The 27,483-nt window shown below is 47.6% G+C and overlaps 1 protein-coding gene across 1 annotated transcript in view; it reads left to right on the forward strand.

The window, feature by feature from the left end:
* CTIF (CBP80/20-dependent translation initiation factor) overlaps positions 1–27,483 on the forward strand; it is a 331,498-nt gene that overhangs the window by 93,122 nt on the left and 210,893 nt on the right. Inside the window, exons 3-4 of the mRNA XM_011964142.1 lie at positions 1,314–1,361; positions 12,256–12,327. Coding sequence (XP_011819532.1) covers positions 1,314–1,361; positions 12,256–12,327 — 120 coding nt within the window. The remainder of the gene's footprint in view (positions 1–1,313; positions 1,362–12,255; positions 12,328–27,483) is intronic.

Genomic DNA, 27,483 nt, shown 5'->3' on the forward strand with positions numbered 1-27,483 from the left:
ACCACACCCCTCCCCATGTTTAACATCACATTCCCTCTCATGTTTAACATCATACCTCTCCCCCATGTTTAACACCACACCCCTCCCCATGTTTACACCACCCCCCTCCCCATGTTTAACACCACAGCCCTCCCCCATATTTAATACCACACCCCTCCCCATGTTTAACACCACACCCCTCCCAGTGTTTAACATCACATTCCTCCTCATGTTTAACACCACACCCCTCCCAGTGTTTAACATCGCATTCCCCCTCATGTTTAATATCACACCCCTTCCCCATATTTTACATCGTACCCCTCTCCCATGTTTCAGGAACAGCTGCTGTCCAATAGATTGGAAGTCCCCACCATCACTCTATCCTTGGGTAGAGGAAGGATTAAAGCCCTATTCTAAAGGAGGGAAACTGAGGCACAGAGATGGCACATAGCCAAACCCCACTGCTGGGTGGTGGCTGACCTGGGCCCTGGAGCCCCATCCCCACCCCGCCTACTTGTGGTTTCCTGCTCTGTACAGGCCATGGCTGATTGGGTGTTGGGTGGTTAATATAGATGTATTTCCTGCAGAAAGAAAATTGGGACTCCAAATCTCATTGACCACTAACCTTCTGGGGAAGAGATTAGGAAGTTGTAAGTGGGGAAAATGTTGGCACATGTGATGTTCGTGGATGATCTGGTGGATCACCAGAAAGCTTGGAAGCAGTATGCCACTCTGGGCGAGCATGAACTCACTTAGGGAATGTGAGAAATACTGATGTACAGGCCGGCCGCACTGCTAGAAGTGCAGGCAAAGGTGCGGGGCCTGGGCCTGGAGTGTTCATAAGCCTGTGCGTCACTATGATTGCCACAGTGGGAGCAGGGCTGTCTCCTTTCCCCCCTCCATGGCCTGCTGCCCCTGCTCCAGTCTCTTGGAAAGATAACATGTACGGACCCTATGAAGAGCAAATACATTTAATGACGGCATAGTTTCCAGTAAATTCTTGTTAAGAGGTCAAACTAAGAGCCAGTAAGAGTGAAGATTACTTCCTATAGCCCTATTTTGATGCTTTCAGGCACTTGGAAGCCCTGTGTGTCGTCTAAAATGCAGTGATGTTTACAAAGGGGTGCACTTTACAAAATGGCAATGAATAGGATAGGGTGACAGTGTTCAGATCGGCTCAGTGGCTTTTCCTAACGTGTTTCTCCTCTTTCCCTTTACGTCTCTCCTTTCATTCTGCCTTCCCTGTTCACTTTTCCCTCACCCTTTTTTAGAAATCCCATCTCTTCGTTTCCTTCTGCCCTTAAATACATTTTCCCTGATGTCTTTGCTCACAGGAGGAAGCACTCAATGGTGGACCACCCATGAAAGGCTTAACAGAAGAAGTGAGTTTATAGGAGGACTGCAGGGTGGTTCGGCATGGGAGATTTATTGTGTATTTTCCCCTTATTTAAAAAATATATTCTAAATTATACAAGTACTTTATGCATACATTCCCATAGTGCACAAGAATTCAAATGTTAATAATTACATTCTCCTGAACTAAAATTATTTTAAATTATATAAGTCCTTTATGCATACATTATCACGGTACATAAGAATTCAAATATTAACAATAAAATCTTCTGTGCTACCACCTCATTCTGCTCCGTTACTCCTACCTCCCATCAGATGGGTGAGTTCATTTCCTTGCCTTTTTTAATGCCTTTCCTGACATATGTATGACTTGAAGAAATACAATATTGTCAAATCATATATCACAGCCAGTGGATGTATTGTTCAATAACTTGCATTTTTCACCTGCCCACATGCCCCAGAGATTCCTCTGGGCTTGCACAACTGCTGTGTTCTGTTTAGTGGCTGCCCAGTTGTCCATAGCACGGATTTGTGTAACCATTTGCTTAATGGTGGGCACTCAGGTTACTTCTAAATTTTCCCCTGGAAATATGTGATACTTCAACACATACTGTTGAACATGCCTCCTTCTGCACAAATAACGGTGTTTCTTCAGTTAGATGCTGAGAAATAAAATTAATTTTAATAGCTGTTGTTAAATTGCTCTCCAAAGATCTTCCATTATCCACACTACCACCAGTATATTGGGACATCTTGTCATTTTAATTCACATTGTCTTATTTCTTTTTTTCTTTTGAGACAGAGTCTCACTCTGTTGCCCAGGCTGAAGTGTAGTGGCGTGATCTTGGCTCACTGCAACCTCCGCTTCTGGGTTCAAGCAACTCTCCTGTCTCAGCCTCCCGAGTAGCTGGGACTACAGGCACATGCCACCACACCCAGCTAATTTTTGTATTTTTAGTAAAGACGAGGTTTCACCATATTGGTCAGGCTGATCTTGAACTCCTGACCTCAGGTGATCCACCTGCCTCAGGCTCCTAAAGTGCTGGGATTACAGGCATGAGCCACTGCGTCCAAAATTGAATTATCAATCTTGTTATTTTATTTTTTTCTTTTTTTGAGATGGAGCCTCGCACTGTCACCGGGGCTGGAGTGCAATGGTGTGCTCTCAGCTCACTGCAACCTCTGCCTCCCAGGTTCAAGCAATTCTCCTGCCTCAGTCTCCTGAGTAGCTGGGATTACAGGCGCGTGCTACCATGCCTGGCTAATTTTTTGTATTTTTAGTAGAGACAGGGTTTCACTATGTTGGCCAGTCTGGTGTCGAACACTTGACTCGTGATCCACTCACCTTGGCCTCCCAAAGTGCTGGGATTACAGGCATGAGCCACTGCACCTGGCCTTTTTTTTTCTTTTTTTTTTTTAGATGAAGGTTTTGCTCTTGTTGCTGAGGCTGGAGTGCAATGGTGTGGTCTTGGCTCACTGCAACCTCTGCCTCCCGGGTTCAAGCAATTCTCCTGCCTCAGCCTCCTGAGTAGCTGGGATTACAGGCGCCCGCCACCTCGCCCCGGCTAGATTTTTGTATTTTTTAGTAGAGACGGGGTTTCACCATGTTAGCCAGGATGGTCTTGATCTCCTGACCTCGTGCTCCGCCTATCTTGGCCTCCCAAAGTGCTGGGATTACAGGCTTGAGCCACCGCGCCCGGCCATAATTTTTTGTATTTTTAGTAAAGACAGAGTTTCGCTGTGTTGGCCAGACTGGTCTTGAACTCCTGACCTCAGGGATCCACCCCCCTCGGCCTCCCAAAGTGCTGGGATTACAGGCATGAGCCACCACGCCTAGCCACTAATTATTTTTTAATAGGATAACATTTTATTTTATGAAAGTAGCAACTGGAAAAACTGAGACAAGTGAAAAACGGAAAAAAAACCCATCATTTTATGGCAACTAATATAATTTTTGTGCATCATTTTTTTAAACATATTTTATAAAGTTGTACTTCTAGCATACATGTAAGTTTTATGATCTGTAAGTTTTAATGATCTCCTAGACATTGTTTGGTGGTGGTTTTTAGCATAAAGTGTAACTATTTAAATTTGCTCTTTTTCTGGTAGGTAGTAAAATAAATAGAATGAAAGCTAACATTTATCCATTCAGGCTCTGTTGTAGGCTCAGGGGGCAAAGTCAAGAACAGAACAACCATGATCTCTGTCTCAGTTTCTCACAGGGAAAGACAGACAATAGAGGGAGAAGGAAATGCGATGTTAGAAGGTGATGCATGCATGAGGGAGGCAGGAAGTGAGTGGGGAAGGCTCACTTAGGCGTGAGGATTTGGGCACCGTGGCTCACGCCTATAATCCCAGCACTTTGGAAGTCTGCAACAGGTGGATTGCTTGAGCCCAGGGGTTCGAGGCCAGCCTGGGCAACATGGCGAAACTCAGTCTCTACTATAAATACAAAAATTAGCTGGGCGTGATGGTGTGCGCCTGTGGTCCCAGCTACTGTGGAGGCTGAGGTGGGAGGATCACCTGAGCCCGGGACCTGGAGGTTGCAGTGAACTGAGATCACACCACTGCACTCTAGCCTGGGCAACAGAGTGAGACCCTATCTCAAAACAAACAGACAACAACAACAACAACAAACAGAAAGGAAAGGAAAGAAAACAGGAGGGAGTGGCAGCGGGAGGGGGTAGGAAGGGAGGGAGGAAGGGAGGAGGGGAGGGTGGGAGGGAGGAACAGAGGGAGGATTTGAAGGAGGTGAGAGTGAGGCCACCTGGGAAAGAGTTAGGCAGAGGGAATGGCCAGGGCAAAGCTCTGGTATGGGGCATGCCACACAGTTGAATGGATCCCTTTGAATGCCGTGTAGAGAATAGGCTGTGATGGGGGGTCAGCAAGAGAGGAAGCAGAGACCAGGAAGCCGTCTCCTTGCCCCAGGGGAGAGGCAATGGAGACTGGGGCCATATGGTCACTGGAGGTGACGAGATGCCTTCAGAGTCTAGGTGTGCCTGGAAGGTGCTGACACTGTGATTGACCCTGAAGATTCTAGCCTGAGCAAATAGGATAGACTTTGCAGAAATGAGCTATGCAAGACCCCGGAAGAGCAGCTTTGGGGGGCAAAGGTCAAGAGTCCCGTTTGGGCATGAAAGGTTTAAGATAATATTAGTCATCTTAGAGGAGATATTGGTCCACCAGTCCGATGCACAGTGGTGGTGTTCAGAGGAGGAGAATGAGCTAGAGATTTATATTTGGATGCTGTTTTAAGCCCAGGGAATGAGGAAGTTTATAGGAGAGAATCAAAGATTGAGCCTTGACTTAAGAAGTTGGGGAGATGAAGTGGAAGTAACAAAGGAGACTGTTTGCGTTGTTTCTTACATGTTAACTCATTTAGTCTTGATGATTCTATGAAGATGCTGTTATTATTACCATTTTACAAGGGAGGAAATTGAAGCATAGAGAGGTTGACTTAAGCTTCCTGAGGCCGCACAGCAAGTACATGGCAAGACTGGGGTTTGAAACAGGCAGCCTGTCTCCAAGTGCCATCCACTTACCGTCTCTGCTATTGGTAGATCTATTATTATTACAGATGGAGGAAACTTAGTCCTGGGGATGAAGCGATTTGCCCAAGGTCATAGAGTAAGTGGCAGAGCTGGGATCTGAACTCAGGACTCTCTGCTTCAAGAACTCAGGCTCCTAATCACTCAAGCATTCTCTACAACAGGAAAGTTGTTTGCTTCTGAAAAGATGGGAGCAAAAGCCTCTCTCTCTCTCTCTCTCTCTCTCTCTCTCTCTCTCTCTCTCTCTCTCTCTCAAATCTCAGCCATCAGCAGCATCCTGTCCCTCTTAGCAGAGGTCTTTTCTAGAATATCACTGAATGAAGAATGAGCTGCCCGCCAGCCTTGGGTCCCACCTCTGGGTCTTGGTTCTCCTCCCCATGTCAGTAAGCCCATGTGCCCAGGATAAAGGAAGCTGTCACGCACACTCCTGTCTTTGAGAAGTTGGGTCCTCAGGCTGGCAGGATTCTGACTGGGGTCTGTGAGAATGGGAGGAAGCCATTTCCCCTCAGCCTCAAGTCCCCCTTCAGGGAAATGAAGGCATCGGTGAGAGCCCTAGTTGCCTTGTGCAGCACCCACCTGGGGCAGATTTTACACACAGAGGTCACATTCCACCACCACCCGTGCATTCACTGGGGAAGACCTGGCATGTGGACCCCCAATATCCCCCCTGGGTGGTCTGACACCACCCTTGGTTAAGAAGCCTTGGGTAAGATGACCTTTAAAATAATTTTGCATTTTGAAATAATTTCAAATATACATAGAAATTACAATAATAGTACAAACAATTCTTGCATATGCAATTAACATCTTACTACATTTGTACCCACACACTCTCTCTAAATATATCTTATGATATATATAATTTATACATATAATTGTATATAAAACTTCTTTCTAAATCATTTGAGAGTTTGTTCCAGACATGATGCCCCTACATCCCTTGACACTTCAGTGTGTATTTCCTTGGAACAAGGACGTGATACAGTATAGGAAATGAACATTGATAGAATGCTGTGATTAAACCTACAGATCTTTCAGCAGTTTTCCCAGTAATATTGTTTAGAGCAAAAAAAAATTGGCTGTGATCTCTGTCTAATCCAAGATTACATATTGTGCTTAATATCAGTCATTTTTCCTGGCTCTTTGAATGATACCTATTTCTGTCCTTTGCTCATTCTGCCACTTTTTGACTGTGTATTCCTGGGTAAGTTACTCAACCACACTGTGCTTCAGTCTCCATGTTTGCTAATTAGAGAAGATAAGAGTGCCACGGTAGCCATGAAGAGTAAGTGCAACGGACTTAGAACAGTACCTAGATTTAAGTGAAGTCTTTATATAGTCTGGTGATTAATTCTTTGCTACACAGCAGGCTCCCCTTATCCACTGTTTTGCTTTCCACGATTTTAGTTACCTGCGGTCAACTGTAGTCCAAAAATGTTAAATGAAAAATTCCAGAAATAAACAGTTTATAAATTTTAAATTGTATGGCATTCCGAGTAGTATGATGAAATCTCATGCTGTCTCTCCCGGGACATGAATCATCCCTTTGTCCAGCATTTCCAGTTTGTATCTCTACCTGCCCATCACTGCCCAGCCCAGAGTCACTGAGCAGACATGTCTGTTACAGGATCACAAACAGATGTAGGGCTTTTTACCACCCACGGTTTCAGGCATCCACTAGGGGATCTTGGATTGGATCCCTCAGTGATAAAGGGGGGGATGACTGTGCATTTTGCAAGTAGCTTCTCACTTGTCTTTATTTGTTCGTGATTTATTTTGTCACATAGAAGTTTGAAATTTTGATGTAGTTTAAAATTTGCATCTCAGATTTTAATCACTTTGGAATGTGTTTTCCATGAATAGTGCAAGGCAGATATCTAAGGTCGTTTTTTCAATGGCTGGGTGGTTGCCTCAATACCATGTATTTATTGATGAGTCTCTCCCTCAATTTAAAACACAATCCTTATCCTATATGAGGTTCCCATTTGTACATTAATTTGCTTGTGGGTGCAGTTTTATCAGTTAATCTGCTTTTTTATTCTTGTACTGGTTCAACATGCTGGTTTGACTCTAGCTTTATGACATACTTTGATATCTGGTAGGGGGAGTTTTAGGCACCACTGAAAAGGGGCCCTGGTTTAGCTTTAGCACCTCCAGCCTCCCACACTCTGAGCTTCTTGCTTCTCTTTCCTCCTCCTCCAATGCTCAGTACCCTGGGGTCTCCCCAGTCTTTCCCAATCTCTGCTCATAAAACACTGGCTGGGTGCGGTGGCTCACACCTGTAATCCTAGCACTTGGGAGGCCAAGGCGGGTGGATCGCCTGAGCTCAGGAGTTTGAGACCATCTAGGGCAACATGGTGAAACCTGTCTCTACTAAAGATACAAAAAAATTAACCAGGTATGGTGGTGCGTGCCTGTAGTCCCAGCTACTTGGGAGGCTGAGGCAGGAGAATTGCTTGAGCCCCAGATGCGAAGGTTGCAGTGAGCCAAGATTACACCACTGTACTCCAGCTTGGGCCAGAGTGAGACTCCATCTTAAAAAAACAAAAAACAAAAAACACTGTCCATCCTGGGATGTAAAATGACAAATAGCTTATTTTAATTGTTTTTTATTGTGAAATACTTGAGATGGACTGATAACAGAGAATAGTAAAATACACATCTATTTTGAGTGGAGAATAAACATCTGTACTTTCATGTTTATTAAATCTTAACCCTGTGTCATGTTTGTTCCAGGTTTTTAAATTAAGACATGAATTATAATAGCTGTGGTTGAGGCCTTTAAACCACTCTTGTGAATTTGATGTTCATCGTTCCCATATCTAGCAAACTTCCCACATTTCCCGCCTTTCTGTTTGATGACCTTTTCAAGTAAGATACCACCTTTGCCCCCAAGAGGACTTGCAGGTTCAGGAGGCTCAAAGCTGTAAGCCTGTTTGCCTTGAAGGGGAAATGTGTGGGATTTCAAGCCCTGGCCCGGACTGAGGAGCGGGTCTGGAGAGGTAGGGCTCTTCTTCATTCTTGACTCATCTCCTACAGATCGGGACAGGTTCTTGGGAGGTCCATTTCTGGAAATTTTCTAGGCAGTGTCTCAGAGAAGGCAAATGGGAGGCAGGAGGTGGCGGTGCCTGCCACAGAAGAAGCCGGTGTTGAGAGCAGAATCACAGCAGGGATGGGGAGGGCTCCTGGAGGGCCTTTAGGGCCAGGGAAGAAGCATGTCTCTGATGGAGGAAATTCAGGCAGCAGCCCTGGACAGGCTGCCCTGGGGCTACTGCTGGGCCGGGGTTTGAGATGGAGCCCCACAAGCCCAATGGGTAGAGCTTTCTGTGTTCAGTGTGATCATTCACGCTTCACTCCTCCCCATTTACACAGTCACACGCAGGGCCACAGTCCCTCTTCCTGCCGGGGGCTGTGCCTGTCTCCAGTTTTGCCGGGTCTCTGGAATGGGCCTCTATGGACTCCACCGTCTTGCTGGCTTTCCTGTGCACAGATCACCCACTTGGCCTGCTGCTCGTCTGTTCCACACTCTGAGATCCACTGCTTCATTTCCATCTCTACCACCACTGCAAATGAACCCTATGTGGGACCTCCTTCCCCACTTCCCCCAGGCCAGTTCAGCCTCCCGTAATAGAAACCTTCGACCCCTCCATATGGAGGAAGTGTCTCTGAGTTCTCTAGCCTGACAGCCGCTGTCTACCCTAAGCAGGCCATGTTCTACTGAGCCTGTTGCCTCTCTTGGGCACCTCACTGGTCTCTGAGCACCCTGGGTTGCCTGCTTTCCCTCCCTTACAGCCCCTGCCGAGAGCACAGTCTTCATCTCAGCCACACCATCCCCACCGCCCTCTCATTGCTATTATTGACATGTCATCTGACCTCTCCTGTGTGGGGACACTCTGTGTTCAGGGCCCCACACAGAAGGCTCTCAGGAAGTGGCTTTTGGTTGGCAACTGTACAGTTAAGGATGGCCTTGGACAAGGCAGAGCAGTCTCGTTGGAGCTTGGAAAGCTCACCAAGGAGGGTAGGGTTGTATATGGATGTGCACAAAGCCTCAGGGTCTGTTCTGCGCGTGCCCATCAGGAGGCCTCATCCTGCCAGGGCCCGTGGTGACCCCAGAGGCGGTGTGACCCCCGTGAGTCACCGTGCTGTGGAATATCACACCAGCACTACACAGCTGAGGTTCAGGATGCCTGGAAGGGGAGAAGTCTTTTTGTGAGAGATCACCTAGGATGGGATGAGGAGTGCAAGCATGGCCTCGTGTTCCCTCCAGCCAGTGGACACTGTTCCTTGAATGTCCCCCACCTGTCAGCCAGGCTCCAACCAGGGAAGCAGAAACTACTTCAGTATGTAAAGCAGAGGGATTATAGTTACAATACTTTAAACATTACACATATGTATGTATATACATATACATACATGTTTACATTATTCTAAAAATGTGGGCCGGACATGGTGGCTCATGCCTGTAATCCCAGCACCATGGGAGGCCAAGGTGGGTGGATCACCTGAGGTTCAGGAGTTTGAAACCGGCCTGGCCAACATGGTGAAACCCCGTCTCTATTAAAAATACAACAATTAGCTGGGCATGGTGGCACATGCCTGTAATCCCAGCTACTCAGGAGGCTGAGGCAGGAGAATCCCTTGAACCTGGGAGGTAGAGGTTGCAGTGAACTGAGATTGCGCCACTGCACTCCAGCCTGGGCAACAGAATGAGCCTCCATCTCAATAAATAAATAAATAAATGTACATATATACTTCTAGTTGTGTATGCATGTATTTGATGTATGTATAAATACATATATATTAGTTTTTGTTTTGGAACTATTTTAGACTTATAGCCAAGGTGCAGGATGGAACAGGGTGTTCCCAAACACTTGTCCCTCAGCTTGCCATAATATGAACCTTAGGTAACTATAGAACCATTATCAGAAGTAAGAAATTAACATTGGTACAATGCTCTTAGCTAGAAGCTTTATTCAGATTTCACCAGTTGTTCCATGAATGTCCTTTTCCTGTTCCAGGATCCAAATTTGCATATAATTGCCACATCTCATTCCCTTCCAATCTGATACTTTGTCTTCTTTTCTTTTCTTTTACAACCTTGACACTTTTGAAGAGTTCTGGTCAATGCTTCTGTAGAAAGCTCATCAATTTGGGTGGTGTGATGTCTTCTCGTGATTATGTCGAGAGGGTGCATTTTTGTCAAGAATACCCCAGAAGTGATGTGCCTATCTCGACGCATCACACTGGGGAGTCCATGATGCAGATATGTTTTGTTACTGGTGATATTAACCTTGATCACTTGGCTAAAGTGGCATCTGATGGTTTCTCATTTTTCTCTCCCCGCCACCAGCCATGATTAATAAGTATCTTAGGGGAAATACTTTGAGACTGCAATGATCCAAGCAGAGGGAATTTAATCCAAAGAATTGATTACTTCTACCTGAGAAGCTACACAGCCCAGAGAATGGCAACCTCAGGTAGCTAGTACCAACTCTCGACCTGAGGCTCAAAGAAAGGGAATGGGCGAGGAGTGCCTCTGACACCGTTGCCACTTCTCTAGGGCTTCACTGTCCCTTATGGTAGCCACAGGCCACATGTGGCTCTTGGAGCCCTTGAAATGTTGTTCATCCAAACTGAGGTGTGCTCTAAGTAGATTTCTGAAACACTGTGGAAAGAAGAATGTAAAATATCTCATCAACAACTTTTTGTATTGATTACCTGTTGAAGTGATAATATGTTGATATATTAGATTAAATAAAATATATTATTTCATTTAATTTTACCTGTTTCTTTTTAAAATCTGGCTACTAGAAAACTTAAAATCCTGCCTGTGGTTTCTGCGTGTGACTCTCATTTTGTTTCAGTTGGATAGTGCTGCCCTAGGGCACACTTCCACCCAGCCCATGTCGACAACATTGTAATAATAACATTCATCCTGGACAAAGGTCATACCCTTGAGCCATGCTCAGGAGGGCATGTCCAGCCAACGTTTTAGAAAGCCAGGAATGCATTGGCACACACTCATAGCTTTGACCGTGTCCTCAAACATAGAGACTGGGCTTCCCTCTGCTCTTTCCTTCTTTTTTTTCTTTTTCTCTTTGTCTTTTTTTTTTTTTTGAGGCTCGCTCTGTTACCCAAGAGCATTGTGCATTGGCACAATCACAGCTCACTGCGACCTTAAACTCCTGGGCTTAAGCAATCTTCCAGTCTCAGCCTCCCAAGTAGCTAGGACAACAGGTGCATGCCACCATAGCTGGCTAGTTTTTGTTTTTGTTCTAGTAGAGACAAGGTGTCTCTATGTTGCCCAGGCTGGTCTCAAACTTCTGGGCTCAAGTGATCTCCTGCCTTGACCTCCCAAAGTGCTAAATTACAAGTGTGAGCTGCCTGGCCCTCCTCTGCTCTTTATGTATCATGCAGGGTGTAGGTTAAGATCAGTATTCATCAACTTCAGCTCCAGAGGCTAGCTAATGTTTAATGCAATAGTAAAAACACTGCCGTAATCCTGGATAGCATTTGACAGGAAGGGCTATACGACTGCTACTGCATTGTATCTATACAGTGTTTTTATAGCTCACAAAGGTCCTTCATCCCAGCCTCCCAGCCAGTCACCCAGCATGGCTCTCCCCATTTGATAGATGACAAAATGAAGCCTGAGAGATCACATGGATTTCTGTGGCTCCCAAACTCCCAATGCATCCCTTGGGGAGCTCGTCAAAACACTGATCCTCTGTCCCTGGCCTCACAGAGTCTAATTCAGTGGGTGAAGGCTGGGGCCCAGGGACCTCCATGTTGTGGACTCTGGGGACTCTCATGCAGATGGTTGTCAGACCACACTTTGGGACACAGCAGCCCTCTGAGTTCTCAGGGGATGTGAGTGGCAGGGCTTGTCTGAGCCACGCTTCTGATGGCCAGGTTGGGCTCTTTCCTGGTGCCAAACCCATCATCTTTTGGAGCTAGGCTTCTAGGAAGACCCACACATACCTGCCTCCTGCCAGCTCCGGCCACACCCTTGAGGGCTAGTGTGGCTGAAGCCAGGTCAGGCGGTCAAACATGGTACTGGTGGTACCAAACTCAGAATAAGTTTTGTCATGTCTGGCTGACTTTGGGATGTAGCCAGTCTTTGTCACTGTGCTGGGCTCAGGTGAAGGGAAGTGATTTGCCTCCCCCTCAAGCAGATGCCAAAGCTTCATCTTGATGTGGAGCTTGAGGATGCCAAATTGGGTCTGGTGGTTGAGAAAGATTTGGGTTGAAATGACCAACTAGGATTCCACACTCATGCTAATGGGGAAGGCCGGGGCACAACTCCTGCAGCCTGGCAGAGTGAGCATGGGCCTGGCTGTCCTGCCATCACTGATCGCTCCTTTCTGCTCTGCAGTGGACAGCGGACTGCAGCGAACCGCTGGACAGCAGCTGTTCCTTCTCCCGAGGGCGAGCCCCCCCACAGCAGGTAGGGAACCAGCTCAGCGCTCTGTCTGGGGGTATCCTATGTCTTGTCTGCCTGGGTTCCTGGGCCAGCCCACAATGGCTGCTGGGGGTGGTGACATGGAGAGTGCAGAGAGGTGGGAGAGGGGAGGGTGCCTCTGTCCCCTGGAAAGCCCTCCCTAACTCCCTGCCCACAGGCACTCCCCCAAACTCATCCATTGATGAGATTTCTTTTTTAGTGACTGCATTCTATATACTAACACACATCTGGAAGCAGCCCAGATGTTTGCTGAGGAGAATAAAGAGGTGCCTTGGGATCCATCCTTACAGTGGAATATTACATGGCAGTTAAATGACTGCACTGAGGGTTCAGGCACCGACATTGTGGCCCCACAAACAATGGGACTCAGCATTTTGATGCTGGCAGGTGCTTTGGATGTCACTTCTGCTCCAGATCTGCAGAAGGCCTGGGAGGGGCAGCCTGTGGGGGAGCTGTCAGAGACTTGTCCATGCCCCCAGCCAACCAACAGTCCTGGGACTCTGCCGGAGCCTGCCACCTCTCTCCCTGCTGCTTGCCGTGAGGTCCTGAGAGACTCGTGGGTGGGTTGCATGGCTGGGAGGGAAGGGGGGCAGCTGCTCTTTGAGAGCTGCCCTGGTGACCCCCAGGCCCTTCCCCACACCCTCTGGTGGTCCAGCTGTTCTCACTGATACCTCATCCCTGCCTGCAGGAGCCTGTGGGATTAGAGGCTGAAAAAACCATGTGTCCCCATCCCGAGTTCAGCCTCAGACTGTGCCTGTCCAGAAAGCGGACGGAGCCCCTGCAGGCTCCTGTGAGGGGCCATGCCCGGTTTCAGAGCTGCTGCAGTCATGGGTTGCCCTGGGCCTACTTGCTCATGTTCAGTTTCAATCCACTTAATCATGTTCAGCTTCGGTCCCCTGGCAGATTCACCCAACTCCTCTATTCTGTGCCAAGGGAAGCTGGTCAGTGGCCTCGGTTCTAGATCTTTCTTAGGCTGCAGGGCGTGGCTGCCCCATGGTGTGGGGTGATGGCTGCCCAGGATGGTTCTTTCACATGACAAGATTTGCTTGTGTGTTCAATTGTTTCTTAAGGAGGCCATAAGAGCCCCGGGGGTTGGGGGTAATGGGAGACCTGGAGTCTTGTTTTTGTTCTGCCACAAACTTGGTGGCAAACTCTTTCCCCTTAGGTCTCAGCTTCCTCACATAAAACCCAGAAGGAGCCTCGATGGCCTCTGAGGGTCCTTCTAATATCTCCGTGCCATTTGCAGATGAGGAAACTGAGTCCCCTGGAGGTGCCACTTGTCTGCCCTCCACCCCGTACGGCACTGCTGCCTTGCCCAACTGCAGAAGGTGACCTTCTAGAGGGTGCCTTTGTCTTGCTGCCTCCCTGCCTGGGACCCCGTGTTATACTCCCTGACGCCCTAGCATTTGGTCTAGGCCCTGCTCCTCAGGGGCACTGGCTTGCTCCTGCCAATTATTCTAGGGTCTCCTAAATGGAGATTCCCCTCACTCTTCAGCAGCAGTTGTGAACTTGGATTTGGGGACTCAAGCACCAGGCAGAGACTTTCAGGGAGGGCTTGAAGCTCTTGGATGGGAAATAAGAGGTTTGTCCCTGAGAGCTCTCTGTTATTTGGTCAGCAGGTGTCTGGTTCTGGAATCTTCCAATGAAGGGTCCTTTTTCCTCTCCCCTTTACCATCTTTTTGGGGGCCTGTCTGCTGTCTTTCCCTTCTGGTCCCCTTCTCCACATCACTCCAGATAGAGTCTCCAGGGGGCGAGGAAGGATTCTCCCCGTTTTCTCCCCTCATCTGCCTCACCTCCCACACCCAGCTGTCCTCTCAGGTCTGCCTTCCCCACCTGCAGGAGGTTGTGTGGGGGTTCACCAGATAATATGGGCCCATGGAGCAGGGCTAGGGGCTTGTGGGGTGGGGTTAGGTGTGGGCTTGTCCCTGCCCCAGGCACCTTGACACCACAAGGCTCACCCCAATCCCGCCTTCAGGAAGCAGCTGAGCAGTTGACTCGGGGTAGGCAGTGTTTGACAAAATGAAATATAACTCAACTTAAAAGTGAAGTTGTGAAAAGCTCATATTAAATCCTTTCTTGGCAGGTGAAACTGAGACATAGGTTCATTATAGGGGAGGTGCCCAAGAAGGGTGGAGGGGAGGAGCCCAATGAGGGTGGACAGCAGGGTCTCTGCATAGAACCCCACCTAATCACCTGACATGCCCAGAGGCAAGGTTTTGTGGGAGGGACCTCCTACAGGCCACAGGAGCACTGGCATTCCCATCACCCCTGACCTGCAGTGGCCGCCTGATCATCTCAGAGGGAAGACAGAGAGATGTCTACTTCCAAGAAGTGGAAGAGGGGCTGGGCCACTGAGGGACACCTCCTGCCACAGCCATGTGTGCCTGGTGCTGTGTTGGTCTTGGGTGCAGAGTCTGCAACGTCCATGCCTGGAGAGCCAGCTGGGACAGAAGGGAAGGCTCAGTCAGAATGCTGGGTTTGCCTGAGTCTGGTGTGGGATGCACCACCTGTGCTGTGTGAAGTTGCTTACAGCCAAGGAAACCTCTGAAGATTGGAGAGGGTCTTTCAGGAGGATTTCTTAGAGATTTGTCAACCAGGAGTGTTTGCAGGGGCCTGGTGCTAAGCTCCAGGTGGGCTTGAAGCCAGGGACCTGCCTTCAAGGGCAGCACTGCTAAGTGAGAAGGACAAAACACAGGTGTAAAACAAATCCCCTGCAGGACACGAGATGGGGCCCAGGGGGTGGCCTGGAGTTCAGAAACCTGGGCAGGTGCACAGAGGAGGTGAGGGGTAGCTGCATCTCCTGGATGAATGGCCAAGGTTCAGACCTGGGTACTACACAGGGAGGCAGGAGCATCTGTGGGCCTGAATTTACATGAAGTCTCCCTTGGTCGGCAACACCTTGGTTCAGTGATGACAGGCTTTAGTTTTAGACATCAGAGAATGAATTTATTAGGTACAAACAACAGCGTGGCATAAACAAGAAGAACCTTTATTTTTCTCTTGCCACCAGCCTGGATGGGCGTTCAGGGCTGGTATGGTAGCCCAACAGTGTGGGGGCCAACTCCTTGCTTCTCACTACTCTGCCCTCTCTAGAGTGTTGCCCTTGGCCACGTGGCCCGTGGTGGCTCATACCCACATCCATGCATCTGCCCGTGGGGACACCCACCTGAGTTTCCTTCCCAGGAACCTCTGATTTCTGCCTATGAAGCAGCCATCTCCTGATGCCCCCTACTGGAGGGATCAAACCTGGGCAGCGTCCTTTGAGTGACCGCACCCCAAGGAAAGCCCCATGTAGCTGGCCTGTGGCAGTGTCCTTGTCACCCCTGTCGTGCAGGGGCTCTCTGATGGAGAAGGACCCAGGCAGCTGCCCACTGAAGGGTGCTTTTGCTGCTGTGATGGGATGCTGCTATTTGCTTCATCCTTCAAGGCTCCCTTCAGCCTGGCCCACCAGAGGCAAGAACACAGGACCAGCTCTCAGGGACACCACCCATGAGCACCCCGGCTGGCTCCTCGCTGCACCCACGCGCCCAGGCAGACACCCTCACACCGACTCATGCTGCTGCCAAGCTGTTCCACGCACACCTGCCTGTGCTTCAGCCAGCTGGTCAACCCTAAGACGGGAGTCGGGGCTGGCTCTACTTCCTCAACCACGTCTGGCCTGGGGCCTTGTATTCAGTGGACACTCAATAGTGATACCTGAGACTGCACTGAGTTGGCCCAGCCTCAGTCCATGCAGTTATTCCCTAGTGGGCCCTTTTCCTCCATCACACCAACTTTGATGAGCTTTCTGGGGCCATCACGATGATGGGAGGAGAGCACTGCTAACCCATTTTTACCCATGGGGACAATTAGTTTCACAGAGAAACTGAGGCTACATGGAGATGGGGTGGCTGGCTGCTCTGGTGCTCCTCTTGACTGACCACGTTGGCTGCACATGTCAAAAGTAAGGTTGGCAGGAAGATGCGGAGCTCTTGCATTCTGCCAAACAACCTCTGGGTGGTGGGCCACAGACCGTGCCCTGCACCAGGGCCCAGATGCGGCCCCATTTGCAGATTAGTCATACGCTGGGATGACTGATTCATCCCTAGCAGGCTTCCAGCCTCATCCTGTTTGTTATTTTAGCTAATGTCAATAAGAAAACCTTGCTTTTTCTGAACCTTTCAGAGGCAGAAAGTGGGGGCAACCTAGAGGAGACTGGGTCCCATGAGGGAGGAGGAAGAGAGCCCAGAGAGTGTAGAGCTAAAAAAGGGCTACAGATAGTTCAGAAGAGGCTGACCAGCTGCCGGCAACTGGGATTCAGCTGTATTTGGGATTGCCTGACATCCTGGCATCCTCTTCCCAAAAGACCCATCCATCACCTAGTCATTTAGTTAGGATGTCAGAAATTTCCAGCTTTTCATTGTAATAGGGGAAATGTGTAGGGGTTGTTGAAATGAGAGACTACAGCAGCAGTACATTCAGAAGGCTTTTCAAGGTGCTGGCATGAGATTTGGAATTCAGGAAAGAAACCAAAGGCATAGAAAAGGTTGTATGAGGTAAGGAGTGAGCAGCTGTTTTCCATCTTCACGGGTGTGCCAAGGACAGGAAATTAATATGCACCACAACAGCAGAGCCTCTGATTAGACCTTGGGAAGGACTTCCTTTGATGGAAGGACTTGGCCCACCGTGTTGGCTGTTGAACAAGGTGATGAAATCTTTGCTAGGAACCTGATGAGCACGACTCCTTATCAGGCAGGTTCACATGAAGCCTGGGAAAGATGAGGGTGTGTCACAAATGATGACTTTTGAGTCTTGGCTGAGGGCCTATGATCCCAATATTCCCTGGAATAAGTGAAGGGCACTCTCTTGTTTCAGCCTGATGCCCTGTAGCAAACTGAAGCATAAAAAGAGTCAAAGAGCCTTGTCCCAAGGGCCAGGAAAACTAGGTGTTGACCCATGAGTGACACTGGCTCCAAGCACCTCTTCTGCAAAACAATGACACAGACTTCTTAGAGTCTCTCCAGAAATCTCTGTTTGCATTCTGTAACTCCATGAAATGCCCAGCTGGATCCAAATCGCTGCCACAGCAGGTCTGGGTCTTCCTAACTTCTCCACTGTTCCCCATCCCCTGATACCTGTGCCAACCTTCAAGCCAGCTATTTGGGCACCAACATTGACTCTGACCCAGGGGGTAGCAGATGGTAGGTGGAGGAGACCTTCAAATATACTGATTACCTCTGGCCCCAGAAAAAGGTGGAAGGAGTTTTCTGCCAGTCAACTTGCTACCCTTCAGTAACTATAGGATTTTGTTCTGTGCTAATTTAAAAAAATCATTAGTGCAAACAATATCTTAGTAAAAGTGCCTACATTTTTTAGCACTTCCTTGGATATGTAAGAAATACCAGGTTCGTGTGCTGCTGTCTGTTTGGTTCATATTTATTGAGCTCCTTCTGTGAGCCCAGCAGATGCGTATGAGTGGGAGCTTCTGGATCACTGCCAGTTTTAGGGTAAAAACTAGTTTACACAGAACAAGATGACAACATACACGTAAGAGCCCCAAAGAGATGTCATCCTGGCCACAAGAACTGCGGTGATTCCAAAGAGTGGTCCAGTTGGTCTCTGTGGGTAGGGAGGTGTCTTGCAGGACATGAGGCCTGACCTATGCCTTTGAGAATGGGTAGGATGTTTGACTAGATGGAAGGGAAGAGAGGAGAAGATGAAGAGAGAAGACATGATGTTATCAGAGGTTGAACAGGGCACAGTGTTGGGATGTTAGGGTAATAGAAGGCAGCACAGCTAGAGGAGATGGATCGTATTGGGTGTTACTCAAGTGGGGGCTGAGAATGGTGAATGCAGAGGGGTCTGTGTGTGGGTTCAGATGTTGGAAGCTCTGTCCAACCCAGCCCCTGTTGTGTGCCTTGAACTTTTTATCTTGTATCTTTCTCTGGTGTTCCATACAGGCAAAGTCTGTTCCCCTGTATCAGTCAGGATAGCCTAGGTAATGCTGCAGTAACAAACAACCCCAAATCTCAGTAACATTAAACAACCAGGGCACAGCTTGGTGGTACAGTTCCATTTTAACCAGTTGTCATGACAGAGAAAAGGGAGCTCTGGAGGATCATGCATTGGCAGTTCAGGGCTCCAGCCTAGCTACAACACTTGTCACTTCCACTCCGAGCTTGTTGCCCAGAACGGGTCATGTGGCCTCATCCAACCACAAGCACATTAAGAAGTACAGCGCTACTCTGTGCCTGGAATAGGGGGAACCAGAACTATTTGGTGACTGGCTAGAATGATGTCACATGCCCTATCTCTAGTAGAAGCTTCCCAGAGGCTGGGGCTGACCTTTTCTTTCCCTCATCTTCTTCACCACATCAAATCCTTGATGGAACTCAAGGATTAAACTTGTGGGGGCCTAGGATATTCCCTGGATCTCTGAAGATCTGCTGAAAAATCAACTTGCAAAAGGCAGATTAATAAGAGAAAAGGCAGACATATTTATTTAACATGTATACATGGGAGGCTGCAGAATGAAGACCCAAAGATACAGGGGAAATTGTCTATTTTTATGGTTAAGTTAAACAAAGTATGGACAGTTGTAGAAATGGGATTGTACCAAAAGGGCATGATCTCATGCTAATAGACAAAATGGGGAAACAGAGCAAGGCCTTTCTGTCTCAACTCTTCTTGCCCTCTCTGTGCAGCATTCCTTCCTTCTGAGTTGGGGCAGGACCCTCTCAGGAATGGGTGGCATAACCTATAATCAAACAAAGCAGATCAGATAATTTATTTATGGCTAGTTTTCACAAAGAAAGGCAGAGGGAGAATTAGAGCTCTGTCTTTAGGTTTCATGGCTGGCTTTGGGAGAAAGAAGCTGTGGTTTCTTATGGAGGAGAAGAGGGAGTCTAACTTCTGTGGCTAGCTTCAGGGGAGAGTGAGACTGAAGAGTGAGACTGAGAGTGAGAGGCAGGAGGGCAGAAAGTCAGAGAAAGACTTTTGCTTCTGAGGCTGCTGCTGAGGCCTTCATTTTGGGATATTGTTTTCTGAGCCCCAACAAACTCCCTTGCACTGGAGTTTAAGGCCTCCACTGAATTCTGAAGACATCGTGGGTTCTCAGGTGATAGGAAGCTCAGAGGTCACCTGATCCAACTCCCCACCATGAGGTATTTCCAGTAGCAGGGAGCTCACTGCTTCAGAAGGCATCTCAGCACAGTTAGGCAGCTCAATTAATAAAAAAGATCATTATTTGATTCAGCCGCAAGCCCCCTTCTCATTGCTCCAGCTGATGGTTTTTGTTTTTTAACTATTTTGCTTGTGTCTTGCCTACTGACTTTCCTCAGCAGCCTAGCATGGCAAGTCTTTTTTGAGTTAAATATCCTCATTCCTGCATGAGGAATTGCCTTTGCTGTGGTTGGGTCATCTGCCTTTGTTTATCTGTTTGTTCTTTCGCCTGTTGATCAGCTCCAATCAGCCAGTCATCACTGAGGGCTGCTGTACTCCAGGCTGGGCACTGGGCACTGGGATGGTGAGGAACATAGCCACGGTGACTGTTTGCGGGGAGGGTAGAGTGGAGAGGACAGACACTCAAGCTGCAGTGCGAAGATGTCTGGGACATGACACAATGGTCCTTCGGGCCTGGGTCACATGCCCAGGAGCAGTAGAAGTGTGTGCTGTGATTCCCCTTAACATTCCCCCCAGAACCAAACATGGCACAACCTCTGTGCTCACCAGTGTGTGTGTCTGTCTTTCAGAAAATGCCATCTGTCCCTATCCTCGAAGTGCCTTCTGGCTCCAGCTCACTTGGAGGAACAGGATGCCACACTTACTAAACAATGCTGACAACTGGCTCCTGTAGGGAGAACCACCAGGAGCCATGCATTGGGTGCTTGCTGTATACATTCTGAGCCACATGGCCTGGTCTCTGCAATCAGGGAAGCGAGAATCTGCTTAGGGAAATAAGCCATTCTGGAGGAGATGGCAGCATGTGAATACGGGGAGGAGTAGCCTGGTGTCTGCACAGGGCCTTGCATTCTAGCAGGAGAGGTGAGACATACAGGCAAAGGGGGAACCGCCATGCTGTCATGGAAGCAGCATGGCACCTGGGTTTAGGAGATGTGTTTTCAGCCTGGACTGTGCTTCCAACATACTATTGAATCCAAACTTATTATTGGATCATGGATAAGATACATTATCTCACTGCAGCCTCAGTTTCTGCTCTATAAAAGGAGGAGGTGAACTAGATATAAGGCCATCAAAATGTCTTGTTAAAAATATAGACCTAAACTTCTGCTTCTGGAAAATGCAATAGATGTTCTTGTCCATATTTCTTCTGCTAAATACAACTAAAAACCCCAAGATATTCTGTATAAAATGAACATAAGAAGACTCGGAGAGGTGGAGGGAAGAAGGAAGACCCGCTAGGGTGCCCAGGACCTGAGGAATGACACAATGAGAAGCTTGTTTTCTTTTTGCCTCATGTGCCCCACACTTGGCACTAGGAAATGCTAATGGACACAGGCAAAAAAAATAAAAATAAAAAGCTGCTCTCTGCAGGAAACGGACTAAGAAAAGATAGAAAAATATAGGATAGAAAAGAAGGAAAATTATAGGAAAAGACCCAGCAAGACAGAAAACTTTTTTTTTTTTTTTGAGATGGAGTCTCACCGTGTCGCCTAGGCTGGAATGCAGTGGCGCAATCTCGGCTCACTGCAAACTCCACCTCCCAGGTTAAAGCGATTCTCCTGCCTCAGCCTCCCAAGTAGCCGGGATTACAGGCACGCACCTCCACACCCAGCTAATTTTTGTATTTTTAGTAGAGACGGGGTTTCACCATGTTGGCCATACTGGTCTCGAACTTCTGACCTCGTGATCCGCCCGCCTCAGCCTCCCAACGTGCTGGGATTACAGGCATGAGCCACGGCGCCCGGTCCGACAGAAAACTTTTTGACAGTAACTGCTCTACCCCAGCCAAACACCACAGAAAACATCCCCACCCCCATCCATCCCAGCCAAGACTGAGTGGGAGCTCAGATTCCACCCCTGCTGGGCTAGAAGAGGGGCTCCAATCCCCTACCAGAATAGTGTCAGAGAAGGCCAGTGGGGAGCTGCGACTTTCATCCCCAACTGGTGAGAAGGCTCCTACCCACGCCCCATGGTATCACAGGAGGCAGCAGAAACCTGACTTGCACCCCCACTGGGCAGTATCGAGGTGTCCCTTTCCTTCCTGCTGGGGTGGTGTCAGAAAGAGTGAGTCAGACTGCGTAGATGCCCGGGGGTGATGAGGTCAGCCCCACTGCAGTGTCAGAGGGGACCACATGGAGATCTGGAACTCCCACCTCCATCCGGCAGTGACAGCGAGCACCCCTGGGGCATCAGAGGAGGTTGAGTGGGCAACCTGGACTTCCACTTCTGCCTGGCAGTAATGAAGCTATCCCCTTCCCTTTTCCTCTGCCAGAGTGGTGCCACGAAGCACAGTTAAAGCAGAAGGTTTAAATATGACTGTCTCACGAACTAACATGAAAATGTCTTGGTTTCGATTAAAAATCATTTGTCATACCACAAACAAACTGACTGAAATAAACAATCAATGGATGTCAACACCGAGATGCTAAACTGGACTTTATCATCATTAAACTTTTGCTCTGGGAAGGACCCTATTAAAAGCATGAAGAGACAAGTTACAGAGAGGGAGAAAATATTTGCAAAACATATCTGACAAAGGACTTGTATTTAGAATATATAAAGAACTCTCAAAACTCATCATTAAAAAACAATCCAATTAGCAAATGGACAAAGTAAAGCGACATTTTTCACTGAAGACATTTTTCCCTGAAGGTGATGTACAGATGGCAGATAAGCACACAAAAAGGTATGCAACATCATTAGCCATGACGGAGACACAAATTAAAACCCCAACAAGACATCACTACACTCCAATCAGAATGGTTAAAATAATTTTTTTTTAAGTGACAATGTCCACTTCAATTTGGCAGCATTAAAAAAAAAAAAAAAGTGACGGCCAAGAGCAGTGGCACATGCCTGTAATCTCAACATTTTGGGAGGCCCAGGCAGGTGGATCACCTAAGGCCAGTTCGAGACCAGCCTGGGCAACGTGGTGAAACACCATCTCAACAAAAAATACAAACATTAGCTAGGCATAGTGGCACACACCTGTGGTCCCAGCTACTCAGAAGGCTGAGGTAAGAGGATCACTTGAGCCTGGGAGGTGGAGGTTGCGGTGAGCTGTGATCACACCACTGTACTCCAGCCTGGTTAACAGTGAGACCCTGTCTCAAAAAAAATAAATAAAAATAAAAAAGAAAAGAAAAATGAAATGACAGTGCCCAATGCTGGTGAGAATGCAGAGAAACTGGATCACTCCTACAGTTATAGTGGGGATGTAGAATGGTATAGCCATTCTGGAAAACAGTTTGGCAATTTCAAAAAAAAAAAAAAAACCCCAAAACCTGCAAGTACCTTATGATTTGATTGAGCAATTGCACTCCTGGGTGTTTATCCTAGAGAAATGAAAACTTATGTTCACACAAAAACTTGTACTCAACTGTTTATAGCAGCTTTGTTCACAATAGGCAGAAACCTGGAAGCAGCTCAGGTGATCTTCAGCAGGTGAATGGTTAAACACTAAGCAATGAGAAGGAATGAACGAGTGATGATGCAGCAGCCTGGAGGAGTCTCCAGAAATCATGCTGAGTGATTTTCAAAAAGCTAGTCCTCCAAAGTCGCATACTCTGCAATTCCATTTATATAACATTCTTGAGAGGGCAAAATAATAGAAACGGGGAAGAGGTTTGTAGTTGCCAGGATGAGGGAAGGGGTAGGAGCAGGAGGAAAGTGCATGTGGCTGTAAGGGGCAGCCTTGTGATGGTAGTGTTCTGTGTCTCCACTGTATCAGTGTTCATACCCGGAGATGCTAAATTGAACTTCATCATAATTAAACTTTTGCTCTGGGAAGGATCCTATTAAGAGGATGAAGAGACAAGTTACATTGTGGCATTGAACTATAATTTCCTCATGGAGGGAAACTGCATATAGGGCACAAGGGGTCTCTTTGTATTACTTTTTACAAGTATATATGAATCTACAACCATCTAAAAATAAAAAATAATTTGTAAAAAGTATAAAAAGTGTAATTTAAAAATACAAAAAGTAATTTGTAAAAAGTATTTTTGTTTCCTCAGAACCTTATATGGAGATTCCACACAGAAACAGGAAAGGGATAGAACCATTTTGGGGGGGCAAGGGGAGGAGTCCTGCCTGCTTTCTCCCCCAACTGCCAACCTCATGGCTCTTAGAACATCTCTGCAGGACTCCTAGGTCACCCCCCAGACCAGATGATCTCTCAGCCCTCTCCTGTCATGACCTTCTTTAGTTCTGAGTCTGGTACTGGCAGAAAAGGACAGATCTTTGGGGCCTGGGGAGTTCAAAGAAGGCCTCCTTGTGAGGCGGACTTTGAGGATGGGATGGTGTTGGAATGGGGAGTGTTGATTTTCCCCATCTCCTGGAAGCCTTTCCCTGGCAGGAGCTGGGGACAGTTGAGGAGGATCCCATTATTTCAGTGGGTGTTGGACAGGCAGCCAGCCAGAAATGGCCTCTGGTGTGGCCCTGTCCAGGACAGGCTCAAATAGCATCGCCCATTTAAAACCTAAATCACAACCCTAATTAGCTGAGAGTGGGCAGAGTGTTGACCTAGGAGAAATATACTCAACCACAGGCATTATCGTTGTCTCCTATCTCTCTCTGGCCTTTGGGTCTTAATTCAAAGACAAATGGAGCACGGGGGAAAAGACAGGATGGACAGACAGACTCAGATGTCCTAGCATGAAAGAAATGGCCTTTCCCTCCCAAACTCAGCTTTAGTGCCACCCAGAAAGCTATCTCTGCTGGGCTCTGCCCTGCTGTTCTCCTGCTTCAAAGGCCCATTGGGGGTCTATTCCCCCCTTTCCCAGCTGCATCTGTGGAGCTGTCCTTGGTCCTGAACACACACACACATACACACGCGCACGCACGCGCGCGCACACACACACACACACACACACACACACAGTTGCCAAGATAGGCCTGTTTCTCTTTGGGTTCTGCCCCCTGCCACCTCCCCTTGTGCTTTCCCCCTAAGTTTCTCTCTGAGCAGATCCAGCCATTCTCAAAGTGTGCTTTAGTTTGCGTCTGAGAGGAGTTTCAGATCTGGCCCACAGGAAGCCTCTGTTTTGGCCCAGGAGATGAGTCTGGGGTCCTCTGGTCCAGGAACATTCTATGTAATGTAAAAGGCCTCATGGTGTCTCTCATATATTCCAATGTAGAATTGCCAATGTAGTCTATGTAGTCGTGGGACCAGTAGAGAAACTTTTTGGACCAGGTCCAAAAAGTCAGAGTGAGGCCAGGCTTGGTGGCTCATGCCTGTAATCCCAGCACTTTGGGAGGCTGAGGCGGGTGGATCACCTGAGGTCAGGAGTTCGAGTTCGAGACCAGCCTGGCCAACATGGTGAAACCTTGTCTCTACTAAAAATACAAAAATTGCTCACGGACCTGCTCCAAGACGGCCAAATAGGAACAGCTGTGGTCTGCAGTTCCCAGCATGATTGACGCAGAAGACGGGTGATTTCTGCATTTCCAACTGAGGTACCTGGTTCATCTCATTGGGACTGGTTGAACAGTGGATGCAGCCCACGGAGGGTGAGCCAAAGCAGGGTGGGGTGTTGCCTCACCCGGGAAGCACAAGGGGTTGGGGGATCTCCCTTTCCTAGCCAAGCGAAGCCGTGACAGATGGTACCTGGAAAAACGGGACACTCCCACCGAAATACTGCACTTTTCCAACAGTCTTAGCAAACAGCACACCAGGAGATTATATCCCGTGCCTGACTCGGCGGGTCCTATGCCCACAGAGCCTTGCTCACTGTTAGTGCAGCAGTCTGACATTGACCTGTGAGGCAGCAGCCTGGAGGGGGAGGGGCGTCCACTATTGCTGAGGCTCGAGTAGGTAAACAGAGCAGCTGGGGAAGCTCGAACTTGGCAGAGCCAACCACAGCTCAGCAAGGCCTGTTGCCTCTGTAGACTCCACCTCTGGGGGCAGGGCATAGCTGAACAAAAGGCAGCAGAAACTTCTGCAGATTTAAACGTCCCTGTCTGACAGCTCTGAAGAGAGCAGTGGTTCTCCCAGCATGGTGTTTGAGCTCGGAGAACGGACAGACTGCCTCCTCAAGTGGGTCCCTGACCCTTGTGTAGCCTAACTGGGAGACACCTCCCAGTAGGGGCCAACTGACACCTCATACAGGCGGGTGCCCCTCTGGGACGAAGCTTCCAGAGAAAGGATCAGGCAGCAGTATTTGCTCTTCTGCAATATTTGCTGTTCGGCAGCCTCTGCTAGTGATACCCAGGCAAACAGGATCTGGAATGGACCTCCAGCAAACTCCAACAAACCTGCAGCTGTGGGACCTGACTGTTAGAAGGAAAACTAACACACAGAAAGGAATAGTATCAACATCAACAAAAAGAACATCCACACCAAAACCACATTTGTAGGTCACCAACATCAAAGACTAAAGGTAGATAAAACCTCAAAGATGTGGAGAAACCAGAGCAGAAAAGCTGAAAAATCTAAAAACCAGAGCACCTCTTCTCCTCCAAAGGATTGCAGCTCCTCGCCAGCAACAGAACAAAGCTGGATGGAGAATGACTTTGATGAGCTGACAGAAGTAGACTTCCAAAGGTCGGTAATAACAAACTTCTCTAGCTAAAGGAGGATGTTCAAACCCATCATAAGGAAGCTAAAAACCTTGAAAAATGATTAGATGAGTGGCTAACTAGAATAAACAGTGTAGAGAAGACCTTAAATGACCTGATGGAGCTGAAAACCATGGCATGAGAACTACTGATGCATACACAAGCCTTAATAGCAGATTTAATCAAGTGGAAGAAAGGGTATCAGTGATTGAAGATCAAATTAATGAAATAAAGTGAGAAGAGAAGTTTAGGGAAAAAAGATAAAAAGAAATGAACAAAGACTTCAAGAAATATGGGACTATGTGAAAAGACCAAATCTATGTTTGATTGGTGCACCTGAAAGTGAAAGGGAGAATGGAACCAAGCTGCAAAACACTCTTCAGAATATTACCCAGGATAACTTCCCCAACCTAGCAAGGCAGGCCACCATTCAAATTCAGGAAATACAGAGAACATCACAAAGATACTCCTCGAGAAGAGCAACCCCAAGACACATAATTGTCAGATTCACCAAGGTTGAAATGAAGGAAAAAATGTTAAGGGCAGCCAGAGAGAAAGGTCGGGTTACCCACAAAGGGAAGCCCATAAGACTAACAGTAGATCTCTCAGCAGAAACTCTGCAAGCCAGAAGAGAGTGGGGACCAATATTCAATATCCTTAAGGAAAATAATTAAAGAAAAAAAAAAGAATTTTCGACTGAGATTTTCATATCCAACCAAACTAAGCTTCATAAGTGAAGGAGAAATAAAATCCTTCACAGACAAGCAAATGCTGAGAGATTCTGTCACCACCAGGCCTGCCTTGCAGGAGCTCCTGAAGGAAGCACTAAACATGGAAAGGAACAACCAGTACCAGCCACTGCAAAAACATGCCAAATGCAAAATCATGCCAAAGACCATCAATGCTAGGAAGAAACTGCATCAACTAATGGGCAAAATAACCAGCTAACATCATAATGACAGAATCAAATTCACACATAACAATATTAATCTTAAATGTAGATGAGCTAAATGCCCCATTTAAAAGACACAGACTGGCAAATTGGATAAAGAGTCAAGACCCAACATCAAGACCCATCAGTGTGCTGTGTTCAGGAGACCCATCTCACATGCAGTGACACACATAGGCTCAAAATAAAGGGATGGAGGAAGATCTACCAAACAAATGGAAAGAAAAAAAAGCAGGGGTTGCAATCCTAGTCTCTGATAAAACAGACTTTAAACCAACAAAGATCAAAAGAGACAAAGAAGGCCACTACATAATGGTAAAGAGATAAATTCAACAAGAAGCGCTAACTATCCTAAATATATCTGCCCCTCATACAGGAGCACCCAGATTCATAAAGCAAGTCTTTAGAGACCTACAAAGAGACTTAGACTCCCATACAATAATAATGGGAGACTTTAACACCCCACTGTCAATATT

The sequence above is a fragment of the Colobus angolensis genome, unplaced genomic scaffold (assembly GCF_000951035.1).
Source record: "Colobus angolensis palliatus isolate OR3802 unplaced genomic scaffold, Cang.pa_1.0 Scaffold645, whole genome shotgun sequence".
NCBI lineage: Eukaryota > Metazoa > Chordata > Mammalia > Primates > Cercopithecidae > Colobus > Colobus angolensis.